The sequence below is a fragment of the Poromitra crassiceps genome (assembly GCF_964638095.1).
Source record: "Poromitra crassiceps genome assembly, chromosome: 14".
In the NCBI taxonomy this organism is placed as follows: Eukaryota; Metazoa; Chordata; class Actinopteri; order Beryciformes; family Melamphaidae; genus Poromitra; species Poromitra crassiceps.
The window spans coordinates 21,345,189-21,359,923 of record NC_139633.1 but is presented as its reverse complement, the minus strand read 5'-3'; the positions used below and the strand labels follow the sequence as shown (position 1 = coordinate 21,359,923).

General features: G+C 46.1%; 1 protein-coding gene across 2 annotated transcripts; it reads left to right on the top strand.

The window, feature by feature from the left end:
• The first annotated feature begins 250 nt into the window (after positions 1–250).
• Positions 251–14,688, top strand: LOC310788859 (rho family-interacting cell polarization regulator 2-like). 2 transcript variants are annotated; one of them, XM_083650439.1, is made up of 17 exons: positions 251–377; positions 3,811–3,898; positions 4,641–4,760; positions 5,619–5,697; positions 5,848–5,871; positions 5,964–6,017; positions 6,147–6,296; positions 7,512–7,575; positions 7,672–7,715; positions 7,808–7,933; positions 8,819–8,967; positions 9,084–9,192; positions 10,986–11,621; positions 11,722–11,963; positions 12,640–12,730; positions 12,870–12,963; positions 13,081–14,688. In XM_083650439.1, the coding sequence occupies exons 3-17, from the start codon at positions 4,669–4,671 to the stop codon at positions 13,146–13,148; spliced, it is 2,022 nt and encodes a 673-aa protein (XP_083506565.1). In that variant the 5' UTR covers positions 251–377; positions 3,811–3,898; positions 4,641–4,668; the 3' UTR covers positions 13,149–14,688. The 2 variants fall into 2 exon arrangements, with proteins under 2 accessions (XP_083506565.1, XP_083506564.1); XM_083650438.1 differs by having other exon boundaries at positions 4,638–4,760.
• Positions 14,689–14,735: the final 47 nt, after the last annotated feature.

Sequence of the window (14,735 nt, the reverse complement as noted above, 5' to 3'; positions counted from 1 at the left end):
TGTATAATCCTCATAATTGCATGTTTCTAATAGTTAACTAGATGAGTAGACTAGTCTATTTAGACTAACTAAATGATATATTTATGTTTTGATTTGAATTCTTTTGCAATGCCATAACTTTACTTTTAACCAGGCTCAGCATAGTCTGGATTTCAGTCACATCTTGGTCAACTGCAAATAAACTTTTATTTTGAAAGCTACTGGCCGGATGTTGTTCGGGAACTGCTGCTGACTTGACCGCAGACACAAAAAACTGCGAAATCGCGGAGGACAGCGCCCAGAGGAGAATACTGGAAACCTCTCCAAACTGTGTTGAGCATCGCGACGGAAATGGCCTTCCCGTCGGATAATGTGGGTCATCGGATTTTAAAACACAGGTAGGGCTGCTGCTATGATCGCCAAGGTCACAACAAGAACCCTGTTATTTTTCTTTACACGGATGCGAGTCTTAACTAGTCTGCCCGACGTGAAGTTGCGTTCTAGCTAATGATGTGTTGGTGTGATGATGTCCCTTTCTTTCCGACATGATGGAGTCGGTCGGGGCTGTGATTGCCTCCCCTCTCTGGCTCCCTGGCTCTTTTTGTGTGTCGTGCTTCGGCGTGAGGACACTTTTCAGAGGGAGAGGGGGGGATCCCGGGCAGGACTCGACTTTTGTGGCCTGTGATGAGCTCCCGGGGTGGGGTGTGGTGGGTAGAGGATATATATATATGGGGGTCGTAACGTCAACTGTTCCCTCGAGTTAGCAATAAGAGCTCGGCGATGTGAACATGGATCCGATACTCATATAGTATCCGGTCGTCCGTTTACTTTAAGTGGCCTCAGTCTAGTAATCCACTCATATGTAATCGAGGTGGTTGTATTTCTTTCCCCCCACACCAGGACCCCTCCTCCTACACACGCTCTCTCACACACACAAACGTGTGGATTATTTTAGTCTAAATGTGCTTGTTGTTGTTGTGTGCGATGTAGTTAGTTAGATGCAGAGCTGAGAAAGAGATAGAGAGAGAGAGGGGAATATACAGCCTGGAGTCTTGACTATATATACGTGCGCGTGCGTGCGGCGCGCGTGTCTCCATCTTCTAGTCGTCGTTCACGCGCGTGACCGGCTCTATTATAAAACTTGTGAGTCTTGTGAGGTGATTGAAACAGCCTCCTCTTTGTTTCCGGCTGCCCGCGGAGAGGATTAATAAGCTACAGGCAATGATCCCCATAATGTCGATGAAAGGGACAAACACGTCACACAGAGGGACAAACACGTCTCAGAGGGACACACTACTACTAGGGCTAGGCGATTGACTCTGATAATCAAGAGTCCTGCTGAGCCTATCACAGGTGCAGGCTTGAGGTGTGTGTGTGTGTGGGTGGGGGGGGGGGGGGGGGGTAAGAAGTGTAGGATTTGTGCTGTCTGTCTGGCCTTTGGCATGATGGCTGTACTTTCATCCATAGCTGGGCCCACCTCAAGCAGTGCTAGGCTAGCAGCTACATCATGTCTTCTGACTTGTGTTTGTCAAAAAGTTGGGGTGTGTGTGTGTGTGTGTGTGTGTGTGTGTGTGTGTGTGTGTGTGTGTGTGTGTGTGTGTGTGTGTGTGTGTGTGTGTGTGTGTGTGTGTGTGTGTGTGTGTGCGCGCGCGTGTGCATGTGCATGTGTGTGCCCCATATGTGCGCGTGTGTGTGTACAGTACCTCGCCATGCTCCGCTCTCACCCTGACCGGCTCCAGCTAATCCTCTCAGCATGCGGTTGGGATTAGAGATTTACTGGACTCCTGAAGCACGGCAGCTCTCAAAACTTTCTCATCTAAACTTTGTACTGCATTGTTATTATTATTATGATGATTGTGCTTGCTGAAAGCGAAGCACAGTCTATTATTGATATTATTATGAACCTTTATTTAGACAGGTGATCTCATTGAGAGACAGGGTCTCATAATCAAAAAGAGAGATCTGGTCAGTCAGCAAGCAGCAAACGAAAACAAACTAAAATTGACTCATTGTTTAGGACAGTTGATGAATACTGCACATTCACTATGTGATGGCTTTTCCAGTTACTTAAAGGGGAACATCACCCAGTTTAAGCATCTGTGTGCTATTACTAAGGTCTGGGAGAGCCGACGCAAACTTGTGAATATGGCAATTCACTGCCAAAGCCAGAAAAGACAAAGTAACAAAGATGAAACTTGTGATGGAAGGATGATGGATCAGATATAAAGTCTGGAGAATGGAAGGCTGTTCTTGTGGATCCAAACAATATGTGGGTTTTTACAACCGTCTGAGCCAACAGTATCTTCTTATACAAGAGATATCAGCTGTGAACCATAGGGTGCTCTCCTATCTTCCCATGTCACCTCTACAGTAGCAAACAATACGGTAGCACTGAGTCCACACCCTGACTATGATGACTATGAGCAGGATCTGGGATCTGAAGCGCATATTCTCCTGTGAGTGATGTTGTCTCTGGAAGAGCATTTAAGCACGTTAAAGGATAATCTGTCTGTCTGTCTGTCTGTCCCGGCGACTCCTCCAGGCCGAGCACTTCACTCTCCTATCTGTTGTGTTATTAATACACAAAGTCTACACACACTCACACAGATGCTCTGTGTAAGCTTTGTGTTATTAACTCATTCACACATCCCATGTGTTCTGTTGGGTTTGGCTCTTGCTCGACAGATTTAGTCCGGTTTAAGTCTGTAATCCCTTTTGTGAGCATCTTAGCCCCGGCACGACACTCTGCTCCTGTAGAAGCTGTTCTGCGGATTATCAGGCCTCGGCAGGCAATATGGTTGAAATCCATATCACCATAATCATAAGGATCCACATCAGGATGTGGCTCACGTATGTCAAATCATCTTCATCCCATCATTGAACAGAATGGTCATTTAGGTGTGATATCAAACAAAGCTGACATTTCCAAATAATATTCCTGCCGTGCCTCGTTTTGTCCAGAGTTTTTACATGGAATTTGCTTGTTATCATCAGATTAGAGAGCAGAATTGTGTGTCACAATATCTCCAATTCGCCACACCATCACAATCATCACACAATACAGTTCCAGTGAAACACGACAAAGGATCATATGATCATGGCTCATTCATCTGACAGTAGCTTCACGCCCCTCTGAGGTGACAGGTCTTCAGACTTGTGTCTCTGATTATTGACTTTTCTCCTCTCATGTGGGAAGGCTTAGCAGAGCAGAGCAGAGAGAGAGAGAGAGAGAGAGACAGTTTTACACAAACAGCCAGGCAGAGATGCTTTTATACTCTCGGGCCAAACCTCTGTGTAGAATTTTCTGTGTAGAATTTCCTGTGTAGAGTCAGCCATGAGACTTCCTGAGCCGTGTGTTAGATGTGTGTGTGTGTGTGTGTGTGTGTGTGTGTGTGTGTGTGTGTGTATGTGTGTGTGTTAGATATGTGTGTTAGATGTGTGTGTGTGTGTTAGATGTGTGTGTGTGTGTGTGTGTGTGTGTGTGTGTGTGTGTGTGTGTGTGCGTGTGCGTGCGTGTGTGTGTGCGTGTGCGTGTGTGCGGGGGGTGGATAAACGGGGAAGGAAGGGGAAGTGAAGCAGAAGCGGAGCGTTGTGGACGCTGGACGCTGCTGCGGTCACCGCATGGCGCTCGCCGGCCCAGACTCTCAACAAAACAATGTGGAGGAAGTGAGAGAGCGGGTTCCCTCCTCTTTCTTCCACCATTTTCTCTCCGCTGACCTCTGGTGTCAGGATCAGGAACACACTCGCTGATCATTAGTGAAGAGGCTTCACTGTGTGGAGGGAAGGAGGGGGAGTTCGGCCTCTCATGTCTTCCTCTCTGTGTAATTGCAGGACATGTCCTTCAGTCTGTTAGAGCTGCTGTGCTGCACACAACTGTCCCAGCATGCTGCAGTAGTGACGGTCTTTCTCCACTCAACAGGTGAGCTCTCTCTGCCCCCCCCCTCTCTCTCTCTCTCTGCCCCCCCCTCTCTCTCTCTGCCCCCCCCCCTCTCCCTCTCTGCTCCCCCTCTCTCTCTCTGCTCCCCCCTCTCTCTCTCTTTCTCTCTCAAATTTAAATGGAATTTATTGGCATGAAATACAATAGGTACTTTTTCCAAAGCAACACTATACAAATGAAAATGGTGTGTGTGTGTGTGTCTCTCTCTCTCTCTCTCTCTCTCTCTCTCTCTCTCTCTCTCTCTCTCTCTCTCTCTCTCTCTCTCTTAATTCAATTCAGTTAAGCTTCATTGGCATCATGCTATTTTGTTAAAACATGTTGCCAAAGCACCTACATGTCCCTAACAAACAATGAAATAAAATCAGAAATGAATACATGTCTCCCTCCCTCTCTCTCTCTCTCCCTCTCTCTCTCATATCCTCCCCTCCCTCTCTCTCTCTCTCTCTCTCTCCCTCCCTCCCTCCATCCCTCCCTCTCTCTCTCTCTCTCTCTCTCTCTCTCCCTCCCTCCCTCTCTCTCTCTCTCTCTCTCTCTCTCTCCCTCCCTCCCTCCCTCCCTCCCTCTCTCTCTCTCTCTCTCTCTCTCTCTCATATCCTCCCCTCCCTCTCCCTGGCTGCCCATTGTGAATGCACTTGTATTGCACTGTCAACTTGAAAGGCCTTATCAGGTTTGTCAGACATGATTTCTCTCTCTCTCCCTCTCCCCTGACTTCCTCCTTCAGCAGAAGAAAAGTGCCTTCTAAGGGAAGCAGGATGTTCACGGGCTCCACCAAACTCCCTCCCACTAAAACACCCCAGCCCGACAGGCTGGATGAAGTGTACGCCGCCCTGCGCAGAGGCCTACAGTGAGTCAACACAGAGATGGAAGGCCATAGAGATATATAAATATCTGTCCTTGTTATTGATTACAGTGGATCGCTGCCAGGTGGAACTTCGCTCAACTAAAAGGGGAAGCTACTCTTTGTCAACATTGAAAACGAAAGCAGAGCTCAACAATAAGGTTTCCCCAGGGCAAGTCAAACGCCACGTCGGGGGAAAATCTAACTTCACCGTGGCTAAACACGTCTCGACAGGCTCCTGGAGGCACATGTTGTTACCTCTCGGTCATATATTATAATAAAAACACAGGATAATATGCTGCATTCATGTGTTGTCGGAATAATCTGAAAAATGAGATCGCGCCTGGGAAAATCCAGGTGAATGGAGTCGGAAACGACAGTACATGACTTTCCAACTCGACGTCATATATTATGCAAAAACCAGGAAGAAACATTGCGGACGGAAGTAGATGCTTTGTTGATGGTGTTGGAAACGTTTGAGTTTGCTCACATGTCATTTTGTAATACGGCATTACCGTTAGTTGCTGTCCACATAAAGTGACCTAGATTAGTTAGAATAGTTATCTATTATCGTTAACCCTGATTGGGTTTCCACATTCCGATCATTCCGACACCACGAGCACATGAACACACAGACGTCGGAAAAACAGATTTTATTTTTGTAGCTAGCAAAAGTTTGCGAGTTAACTAACCCCCACCCATTGTGGGAAACACTAAAACAATCTGTATAGGGGCAAGTAGACAATATGACTTTGGGCAAGTAGATTTCTGACCCAGTTGTCCGGCAAAGTGCGTGTGTGTGTGTGTGGGGGGGGGGGTGACGTTGGAGCCCTGGAAAGTCACAGTGATGGTTTCTGTTTGCAGGTCGTACCTGCAGGTCCACCAGCTGGAGCTGGACAGCCTGGGTCAGCAGATAAGGGAAAACAAGAGGAACGGTCGTCTGGTGAGAAGCCGTCAGTCAAACCAGTCGCACCGTTATGACAATACCAGCCTAGCTGCTGTCACCTCGACAGTATCTATCCCCATTCAGGATGTTCATTTGATGCTTTGTGATGGTAATTGTTTTGTTCTTGTCATGTTCTCTTCTCTGCAGGGGTCTTTGTATGAGCAGGATAAGGTGAGTTTCCTTACGTAACCTCTTTGAAAAGGGTAGAGAGAAGATGATGTATTTGTTTATTGAGTTGGTATTTGTTGCCCTTTTTTCCCCAGCAAGTGAAAGCCATAGAGAGGTTCATGCGCCGCTTGGAGTTCCACCTCAGCAAGGTGTGTACACAGCAGCGGATAATCAGTTGATGATAATATTAATAAACACTATTGGTACAGCTCTTTTCTTCACAAATTGATATAAAATAAATTACACAAATGAACCCTTTGTCAAATGTGTTTTCCCAGGTGGAGGAGCTGTATGATGCGTACTGTATACAGCGGCGGGTGCGTGACGGAGCAAGTAAGATGGTGGCAGCCTTCAATTCCACCACTGGCAGTAAGGAGGCGCGGGAGAGCCTGAGCGAGGCCAACAAGGGCTACAGGGAATGCACAGAGGTGAGTGTTTTACCCATAGACTGTGCAAAGAGATGATGGTTGGTTTGTGGACTCGCGTTTCGAAGCCTCTAGTTTGGTGTTTTGGCCGCTGCCATCTTGGTTTCCCCGCAGCTCGCGTGAGACCAGGGGTTTCCCACAGAGCTGCAGCTCCGCCTGCTATTGGTCCGTGATCGGCGAGCTACGCGATCACTGGACAGGCGACCTGTCAATCACGCCCAAAACATAGTCTGCTTTATCGTCTGCTTTACTCTAAACGGGTGAACAGCTGTCATGAAATGTGAAATTAGCTACACAGACCAAAATCATTTTTGAAACCACGCTGTAAACATGTAGCCGGATAAGCCATCCAGTCACGTGAACTCACATTTTTGTTTCGTTCTACGAGACCGTCCGGCCTCTGTCCCCCGGGGTTGGGCTACTTCAGATTCTACAAGGCGGATGGGCCAATCAAGGACCTGCCTCGTAGTTGACATCATAATCGTCCAATCAGGAATGCCGCTCGCAAAACAGTAATGGCTGCCTCCGTCTAGAGAAATAGACTCAATAACAACAATTAAACAAGAACATGTATGCAACAGTGGAGTTTCTCGGGGGAAAAGATGTTATTTCGTCGTTCTTCCAAGTGGATTTGGATTTGACTGGATCCCACACTGATTGGCTGAAGGACTGGCTACTTCCACCCACTGATCCACGTAACAAAACAGAATGCGAGTTTATTTGTTTATTTATTTAAGCGAACGCCAAGATGCCAGCTAGTCTTCCTGGGGTCCAAGCAGCATATACACATTACATTACATCACAGGCAATCATTAGAATATACACAAATAGAATACAAAAAGCATATACTAAAATACGTGTATGATGCCTCACATAAAAAAAAAGAAAAGAAAACAGAACTGATCCAGATGGTTTTAACCAGGCTAGTAAACATGTTTATTTACGCTGTAAAGACGGGCATTTTAACATGGGGGTGGGGGGATTGACTCACTCTTGTAGCCAGCCTCAAGTGGCCATTTTGAGGAATTGCAGTTTCTACTATTCCCACATTGGTGTCAACGTGGAAGTAGAAAGCCCCCTCGGTTTGACCTAAAGTAATTGTTTTTATATTCTGGTTCTCTGGGGTCACACCCAATCCAAAAAAAGAGAGCTAAAATTAAAGCCACGATGATCATAAGTTCCACCTCCATCTCATCCATCTCCCTCTGTCTTCTGCAGCACATGTGCTCACTGGAGAGTGAGCTGGAAAGCCAGATGGGCGAGTTTCACATTAAGATGAAGGGTGAGTCAGTTTCTGCACATACTTGAGACTCTCTGCTGTCTCTCCACTCTTTATCAGACCCTAGTCTTACTTTCTTGTCCGTCTCTGATGTTCCAGGTCTCGCTGGCTTTGCCCGGCTGTGTGCTGGTGACCAGTACGAGGTCAGAAACACATCAAAACGCACACAGATGCACAGATTTTGCTCCGGTCTCTGTTCCCACACGTCATGTTGGCTGAATGTCGCCCCCCTCAGGTCGTGATGCGTTACGGTCGGCAGCGCTGGAGGCTGCGAGGCCGAGTGGAAGTTAGCAACAAGCAGATATGGGACAGCGAGGATTACATATTCCTGCCTCTCGTCACAGAACTGCTGTCAATCAAGGTGAGAAAATTGGCTTTAAACATACCAGTAAAACTATGTGCACTCAAAAATATTCCATATCAAGTTCATTATAGGAAACTAAAACAAACACTAGGTATTTAAAAACCAAACCAAAACAACAACAAAAAAAGCCTAATAGGGAAATGTCCACCAGATGCGTTACGGCCGCGTTGCAGATCCGGTAAAACTGCCGGATCGACTCTCGCCCATGTTAATAGATGGGTGATACATGCGGTACGGAAAAATTATGCATCTGTTCTATTTTTGTCGGATCCCGCATACGTCTGACGGATTACATGAGTGTGGGTCTGTTTGCAGCCGTTTTTGGATGGATATTAATATAGGTGTGCCTTGAGATTTTGGCTTGCCCTTTGCTGTGCCTTGGACACAAAAAGTTTGAAAACCACTGCTGCCGTAGACCACTATGTTTGGCCCCATGATCCCCTCTGGCTCTCAAAGGAAGTGCCGACAGCATCGCCATCTGCACAACACGTGTGCAGGAAATAGGTGGGGAGAAAAGGTTTGGGATTATTTTGAGCTAAATAGTCTGACTTCAGATTGCTGTTTCGTTTGCTAATGCAATTCATTTGTACAGCATGAAGCCAAATTGGTCCCACCGAAGTTAGCTGAGAATGCATTGAAATAATTTATGATTTAATGTTTGTATGACAGAATATCTGTTGCAAAATACCTGTTCTGAACTTCTATCATTAAATGTTAAAAAACTGCCCCGCCCCACCTAGGGCAGGCGAGGCCGAGCCTAGTGCCTAGCAAAAATAAAAACGAATGAAAAATCCCAACCTGTTCCACATTGTTTGTTGGTAAGGGTCAGAAGCTTCAGCTGATTGATTGTTGTTGATAGTTGAGTCTGCTTTGGTTGCCCAGGTGACGGAGCTGAAGAGCCTGGCCAATCACGTGGTGGTGGGCAGCGTCTCCTGCGAGATGCTCGACCTGTTCTGCCCGCTGCCCCAGACGCTCGCTGTGGATATCAATGACCTGGGAACAGTCAAACTCAACCTGGAGGTCACCTGGAGGTCAATTCAAACTCAGCTCATTCTGTTGTTGTTGTGTTATGATTTCTCCGAGTATGAGGGTAATATGCTTTGCACTTGATCTCACTCTTTGTCTTTGTCTGTTTTTGTTTTTACAGCCCGTTTGATAAGGACGACCAGACATCATCCACCAGTACAGTTTCCAAACGGCTGTTATCCAATCAAAGCCCGCCTGACACGCCCTCCATGCGGGAGCAGGTTTTCTATGTGAGTCACATGACCAGAGAATATTCAATCTCAACATTTTGACTGTCCGCCAACAGCAACATTCTTCACACCTGTTGTTGTATCACCAGTAGTGTTGTTTGTGTGAGGGGTTTGTGTAGTACACTTACAGCATGTGCCGTGTCCACAGAAAGCGTTTTTTGAGCTGCCAGCGCCTTTCTGCAAATAATTTTCTCTGGTAAAGACGTGCTAGGATGTGGGAGGAGCACTCCTCTTCCCAGCACTCCCGGCGGCTAGTGTTTGTGGGTGGAGCACTCTGGGCACCTCAAGTAGAAAACATTTAAACTTTTGGAGAACGCTGCTCATCAATGTCACTTTTTTCTACCGAGCAATCAAAATTGAGGAAGAGGCGGGACTTGAAAGATAAGTAAACACGGCAGAGGAAAGGCTCTGGGTGAGAATTATTAATTGTATTATCTTGTTGGTTTGATGTTAGCTTGCTATTTACCTTGTATTGTTAGCTAGCTAACCTTCTATCAGAGTCAGCTCTGTGTGTTTGTGCACGTTGGAAGCGCTCTGGGCATTCATATTTTTGATATCCGAAGTGCTCCGTCCAGAGAGAAATGCTGTCTGTGGACACGGCCCCTTATAAAGCAGTTTTTCATTGCAAAATATGTTTCCTAAATGGTTTTATTTTCGTTTGCCATTAATTCCTACTGATGGCTGTTATTACTTTCATTTTGCTGGCTTGTTCTGTTTCAGCTGCTCCCTGACTGCTTTGTGTGTAGCGGTAGCAGTGATGTGTGTGAGGATATTCGCAGTGGAGTGTGTGCTAGCATGTGTGGTCGTGGGACAGGCGTGCGTGTCGCGAGGGGAGCGACTCCCCAAGTGAATGATAGCGGTAGTGGGATGTTTGAGACCAACCGTGTGTGTGAACGGAGCTGCGGTCCTTGTAGCTGTTTAATAGTGGTTGAGTAGCGCCTCCAATCTGTCCCTCCTCTTCCTCACCTCGCTGAAGAGCGCGGCGCCGCGGGCCGGCCGGAACCGCTCGCTGGTGGAACTGCTCCATGAGAGCTTGACGGACCGGACGGCAGCCTCACGTTGTGACTTCAGCGGCACAACACCCCGATTCACCTGTTTACAGCTGGTGTGTTGGCATGTAGCTGTAGAGTAGTATGGTGTGCTGTGGTGGAGACAGACCTGAGAAAAGGTCAGAGGGAACATATACTGTACAATGCCACTTTTCTGGAAGCAGTTTTTATAAATTGCTTTATGGGATAGGATAAAATAACGGTCCTTTACAGAAAAATAATTTCAAACCGTACTATACAGGAAAAATTATTTCAGCAAACAAAGACACATAGCACAAGTTCAAATAAGCCAAATTAATAAAATGTCATCTTAAAATGTCTGTAAACAGACAAAAAGACAATGTCTGTATTTGGATGTGATTTGTTCTTTGCTTATGTTCCTCAGGCAAGTCATTCCAGTTTAGGGACCCTGATAGCAAAAGCCTGTTCACCTTCAGTTTGAATCTAGACTGCAGAAAGGCCAGCAGCGCCCTCCGCAGCTGCAATTTGGACATATCTGTCATTAGAGACGTGCGTCTGGTGATTTGTAAGACTGAGTGTAGCATTGTGTGTGTAGTATTGTCTCACTGGGGACAAAAAGGGGTATTGTACAAACTATTTTGTTTCCTGGATCTAATTTGACAACCAACATGCACAAGAAAACCATAATCGTTTCTTATGTATAGACATAATAGACTAGTGACGTTTTAATCTAATGTTTTGCTCTCTCTCTCTCTCCCTCTCTGCGGCTGGGTTCCTCTCCAGTCTCTCCTAAAGAGGCAGGGGGAACTGGAGAACGGGACCGTCTGGTCCAACTCCTCCGAATCGTCCGATGACTCGTCCAGTCCGGCCATGGCGCACCCCGCCCAGCGGCTGGCGGCCTCCAACGCGCTGCAGGCCACGCCCACCTCCCAGCTGTCCTTCGCCCCTCACCGCTCCGGCACGTCCACGCCATCGCTCTCGTCCAACCAGGAGGAGGACGAGCCGGACGGCGCCGAGGCTTTCTGTCAGACGGACTCCCCCAAGTGGTCGGTGCCTAACGGCCACCTGCAGAGCACCAGCTCTGACGGAGACATTAGCCGAGATTGTACTGTGACCGATGAGGCGTCCGTCCAATCAGTGGAGTTTAGCCTCAGCTCTTCCCACGTCTCCTCAAACTGTCCCGCGTTGAATTTATCCGAATGTGGAGAGCCAGAAGTGTGTGTGTCAGCCCAGGAGGGGAACGATGATACATCCAAGGACTCAGCAGCACTTTGGGCCGAACAGTCTGAAGTGGAGACGGAGGACAGCACCACTGTGATGGGAGCAAATGCAGAGGGACTTAGAGGAGAAGCCTTAGAGGAAAACACTCATTCACGCCAGTCCATCCAGGAGTCAAAACAACCAGTAGACCCTCTGGTGGTGAGTGTGTGCATGTGTATGTGTGCGTGGTGGTTTTGCATGGGTAGCCATTATGTTGACGGTGATATTTTGACGCCTTAAATGTCCGTTTCCTCCATAGGTTTGTTTGCCTAGTTCTGCTAGTTTCAGTCAGGAAGTGGAGACGGCCCTGGAAAGTTTTGACTTTCTCAATTGCTCGGACCTGGAGGAAGAGGAGGAAGAGCAGGAAGAGGAACGGAAGGAAAATGACCAAGTGCAAACGGAAAAGAAGGCCGGAGAACACGGAGAGGACCAACACAAGACGGAGGAAGACAATGTAGCGGAGAAAGAGAAGGATGAGGAGGACATATACACTGGAGGAAGGTCAGTATCATCTGGGATGTTTGTGTCAGGAAGATCGCCAGAAATACTTGTTGTTGAGCACTGAATCGTTTCTCAACACCTACTCTCTTAGCTGGATTTCATAACGACTTCATAGAATCTGGGCACCCAGGGTCCATCAGTCTGACCACTAATAAGACAGACCGCTGATATTTGGAGGTTTCCAGTGTAGAGTGTGGACGTCCACGCCAAGACTTCCTGTTCCGTGTGCCACGGTTATTGTTTATAGTCCAATTGATGCGAGAATGGAGTTGCTGATCGATTGTAGGTGTTTTAGGTCCAGACCAGATTTTGGTTAATATAATAATAAATAGCTGCATATGAGATGTGGTCAGACTGTAAACAAGGACAGAAGGGGCGGGACATCCGCTCTACGGTGGAAACCCTGCTATATCGGCCGTCTGTCCCAGTCTTATTAGAAGTCAGACTGATAGACTCTGGGTTCCCTGATTGGACTTCATATAACTCCAATTCCATTTCACATAACTTGTCTGCCCTTTTGTCACCCATGCAGAAATTGGGTGACATTCCCAGTTTATTCATATTGGAGACATTTTACACGTTCATAAACCTGTTTTTGTAAATAAATAAATAATGTTGTAAATAAAAAATAATCTGTATATTTTATGTGATACATGTATTTTGTGTCTCACAATAGTGATGAGGAGGAAGGGGAGGCTCTGGAGATGCTTATGGAGGCCCCAGAAGGATTTAGGAACTCCGATGAAGACTGCTACTCCCAGTCACAGGTAATCAGAGCGTCAATATCTGTTGAACTGTATGCTAATGCAGTTGTGTTCCTTGTCCAGTGTGCTTTGTGTCCATATTTATGTTTATTCAATGGAAGTTAAATAATACAGTGCTTAACAAAATATATATTTTGAAAAGGGGTCGAGTGTGGAGGACCTGCAGGACTTGGGTCAGGTGGAAATGCCTGAGGAGCAGGAGCACCACAGCGAAGAAAAGGGAGATGAACAACCTGGTGAGAGAAGTTGGCCACTATGAGCCATCGTTGTTGATGAAACAGAAATGCATGTCTGATGCTTTGAGCATTTTGTTGATTTGTCTCGTTTTTTTCTTTTTCGCTTTCATCTTTCAGAGGAGACGTCCCGTGATCAGGTGGAGCGTCCCTCTACCCCCAGCAATTTGGCCACTACTGTCCTGTAATGATATAGTGGAACCATAGCTAAAGCATTTCCCAGACTCAGATCTGCTCATACAATCTTCCATTTAGAGAGGAAAGCCCCCAAGGATGTTCCACTTAACTGCTCAGACAAGCAAGCTCTGCCAAAACGGCCGAGATTGTGCAGACAGAAATGTATTTTGCCTTGTTCTGCCCAAGAACGAAAAAAATTGTTGCGGTTTCTGTACTCCAGTCGTGACTGAAGGTCCTTCCACTCCAGAGTTCCCAGTCTCTTGCCTCCACGCACAGACAGAGTTCCATATTGTAGCCCGGGTTAAAGGGGAAAACCACTCAATTTATGAATTCACAAATTGTTGCTGTCAGGTGATTAAAACCGTATTTCTGAAATGTCAACAATTCAGGAACTAAGAAAAACAGTATTGCTTTTAGCTTGATGACAATGCATTTTTGACGTTAAATCTGATGGGGTTTTGAAAGGGTTTCATGGGACCAAAAGCTTAGAGAATTTTCTCAACCCATCGAGGACTGTGCACCCATTCAAACATGAAAATCACCTAAATTGGAGTAATGAGATTTTCACCCCGACAGTGACACATTATCGGTGTATGACGTTAAGGCCCAGGAAAGTCCAGTCGCTATTTGTGGACAAGAACAACCCTCAGAGCTGGAAACCAGAATGTCCAAGTTATGATTTGCAATGTCACGTCAATGCTCTCAGCGGCTGGGAAACTAGACTTTGACTGTGATGTTTGTCTCAAGTTTTATAGCACTGAGCGACAGTGCTATTTTAATCTGTTCCAAACCAGGATTGTACCCTGATAAAGAAAATCCTCTCGTTCCGGGCATCAGACCGTTGTCGGGAATATTCACCAATACACACGGGGTGCAGGGAGTAACATTTCATCGCTGAAATTCAGTGGCATTTCACGTGAAGCCACACCAGAGGTTGTATTGTGTATACAGTATTAGTACTGGAGATAGACACTTTAGACTTGAAGGATAGGACTGCCTAATAATCTCTACTGAGAATCTCTTCACAACGTCCCACCAGATACAGACTGCATTTTGGTCCAGTGTTTACAAACAATGCAAACATACAATTTGCCATTTCAAAATATATTTAAACTTGCATGTTTAGCTGTGTCACACTGCCAGTGTGTGTGTGTGTGTATCAAAAGCTCAGATGATCAGTTTAAGCGTTTAAAACTACTCTTCAATCTAAAGAAGCTATCGAGTCTGTAGTTGTGTACAAGTGTTGCCTCAAGGGGGCGCTATACTCTTTCTGCATTATGCTTTAAATTGATCTACAGAGCCTCTTCATTCAGAAAGTGCCTCAAGTGACAGAAATGCAAGGTTTTACATAAATTAATGCCATGAATGAACGAGAGAGGAGTATGGACTTATGATCATGGGCAAAATACAGTGTTTATTTTCTGAATTACTTACAGAGTGTGCACAATAAGAGAATTATTTACTGTTTCATATAAAGAATTGTATATGTTCTGAAATGTTTAAAATTTAAATGTTATGTTCAGAAATGTTAAAACTTTATAAAGGTTTCTTTGAAAATACCTTTGAGTGTGTTTTTGTGTTGAATGACTCAGCATGCT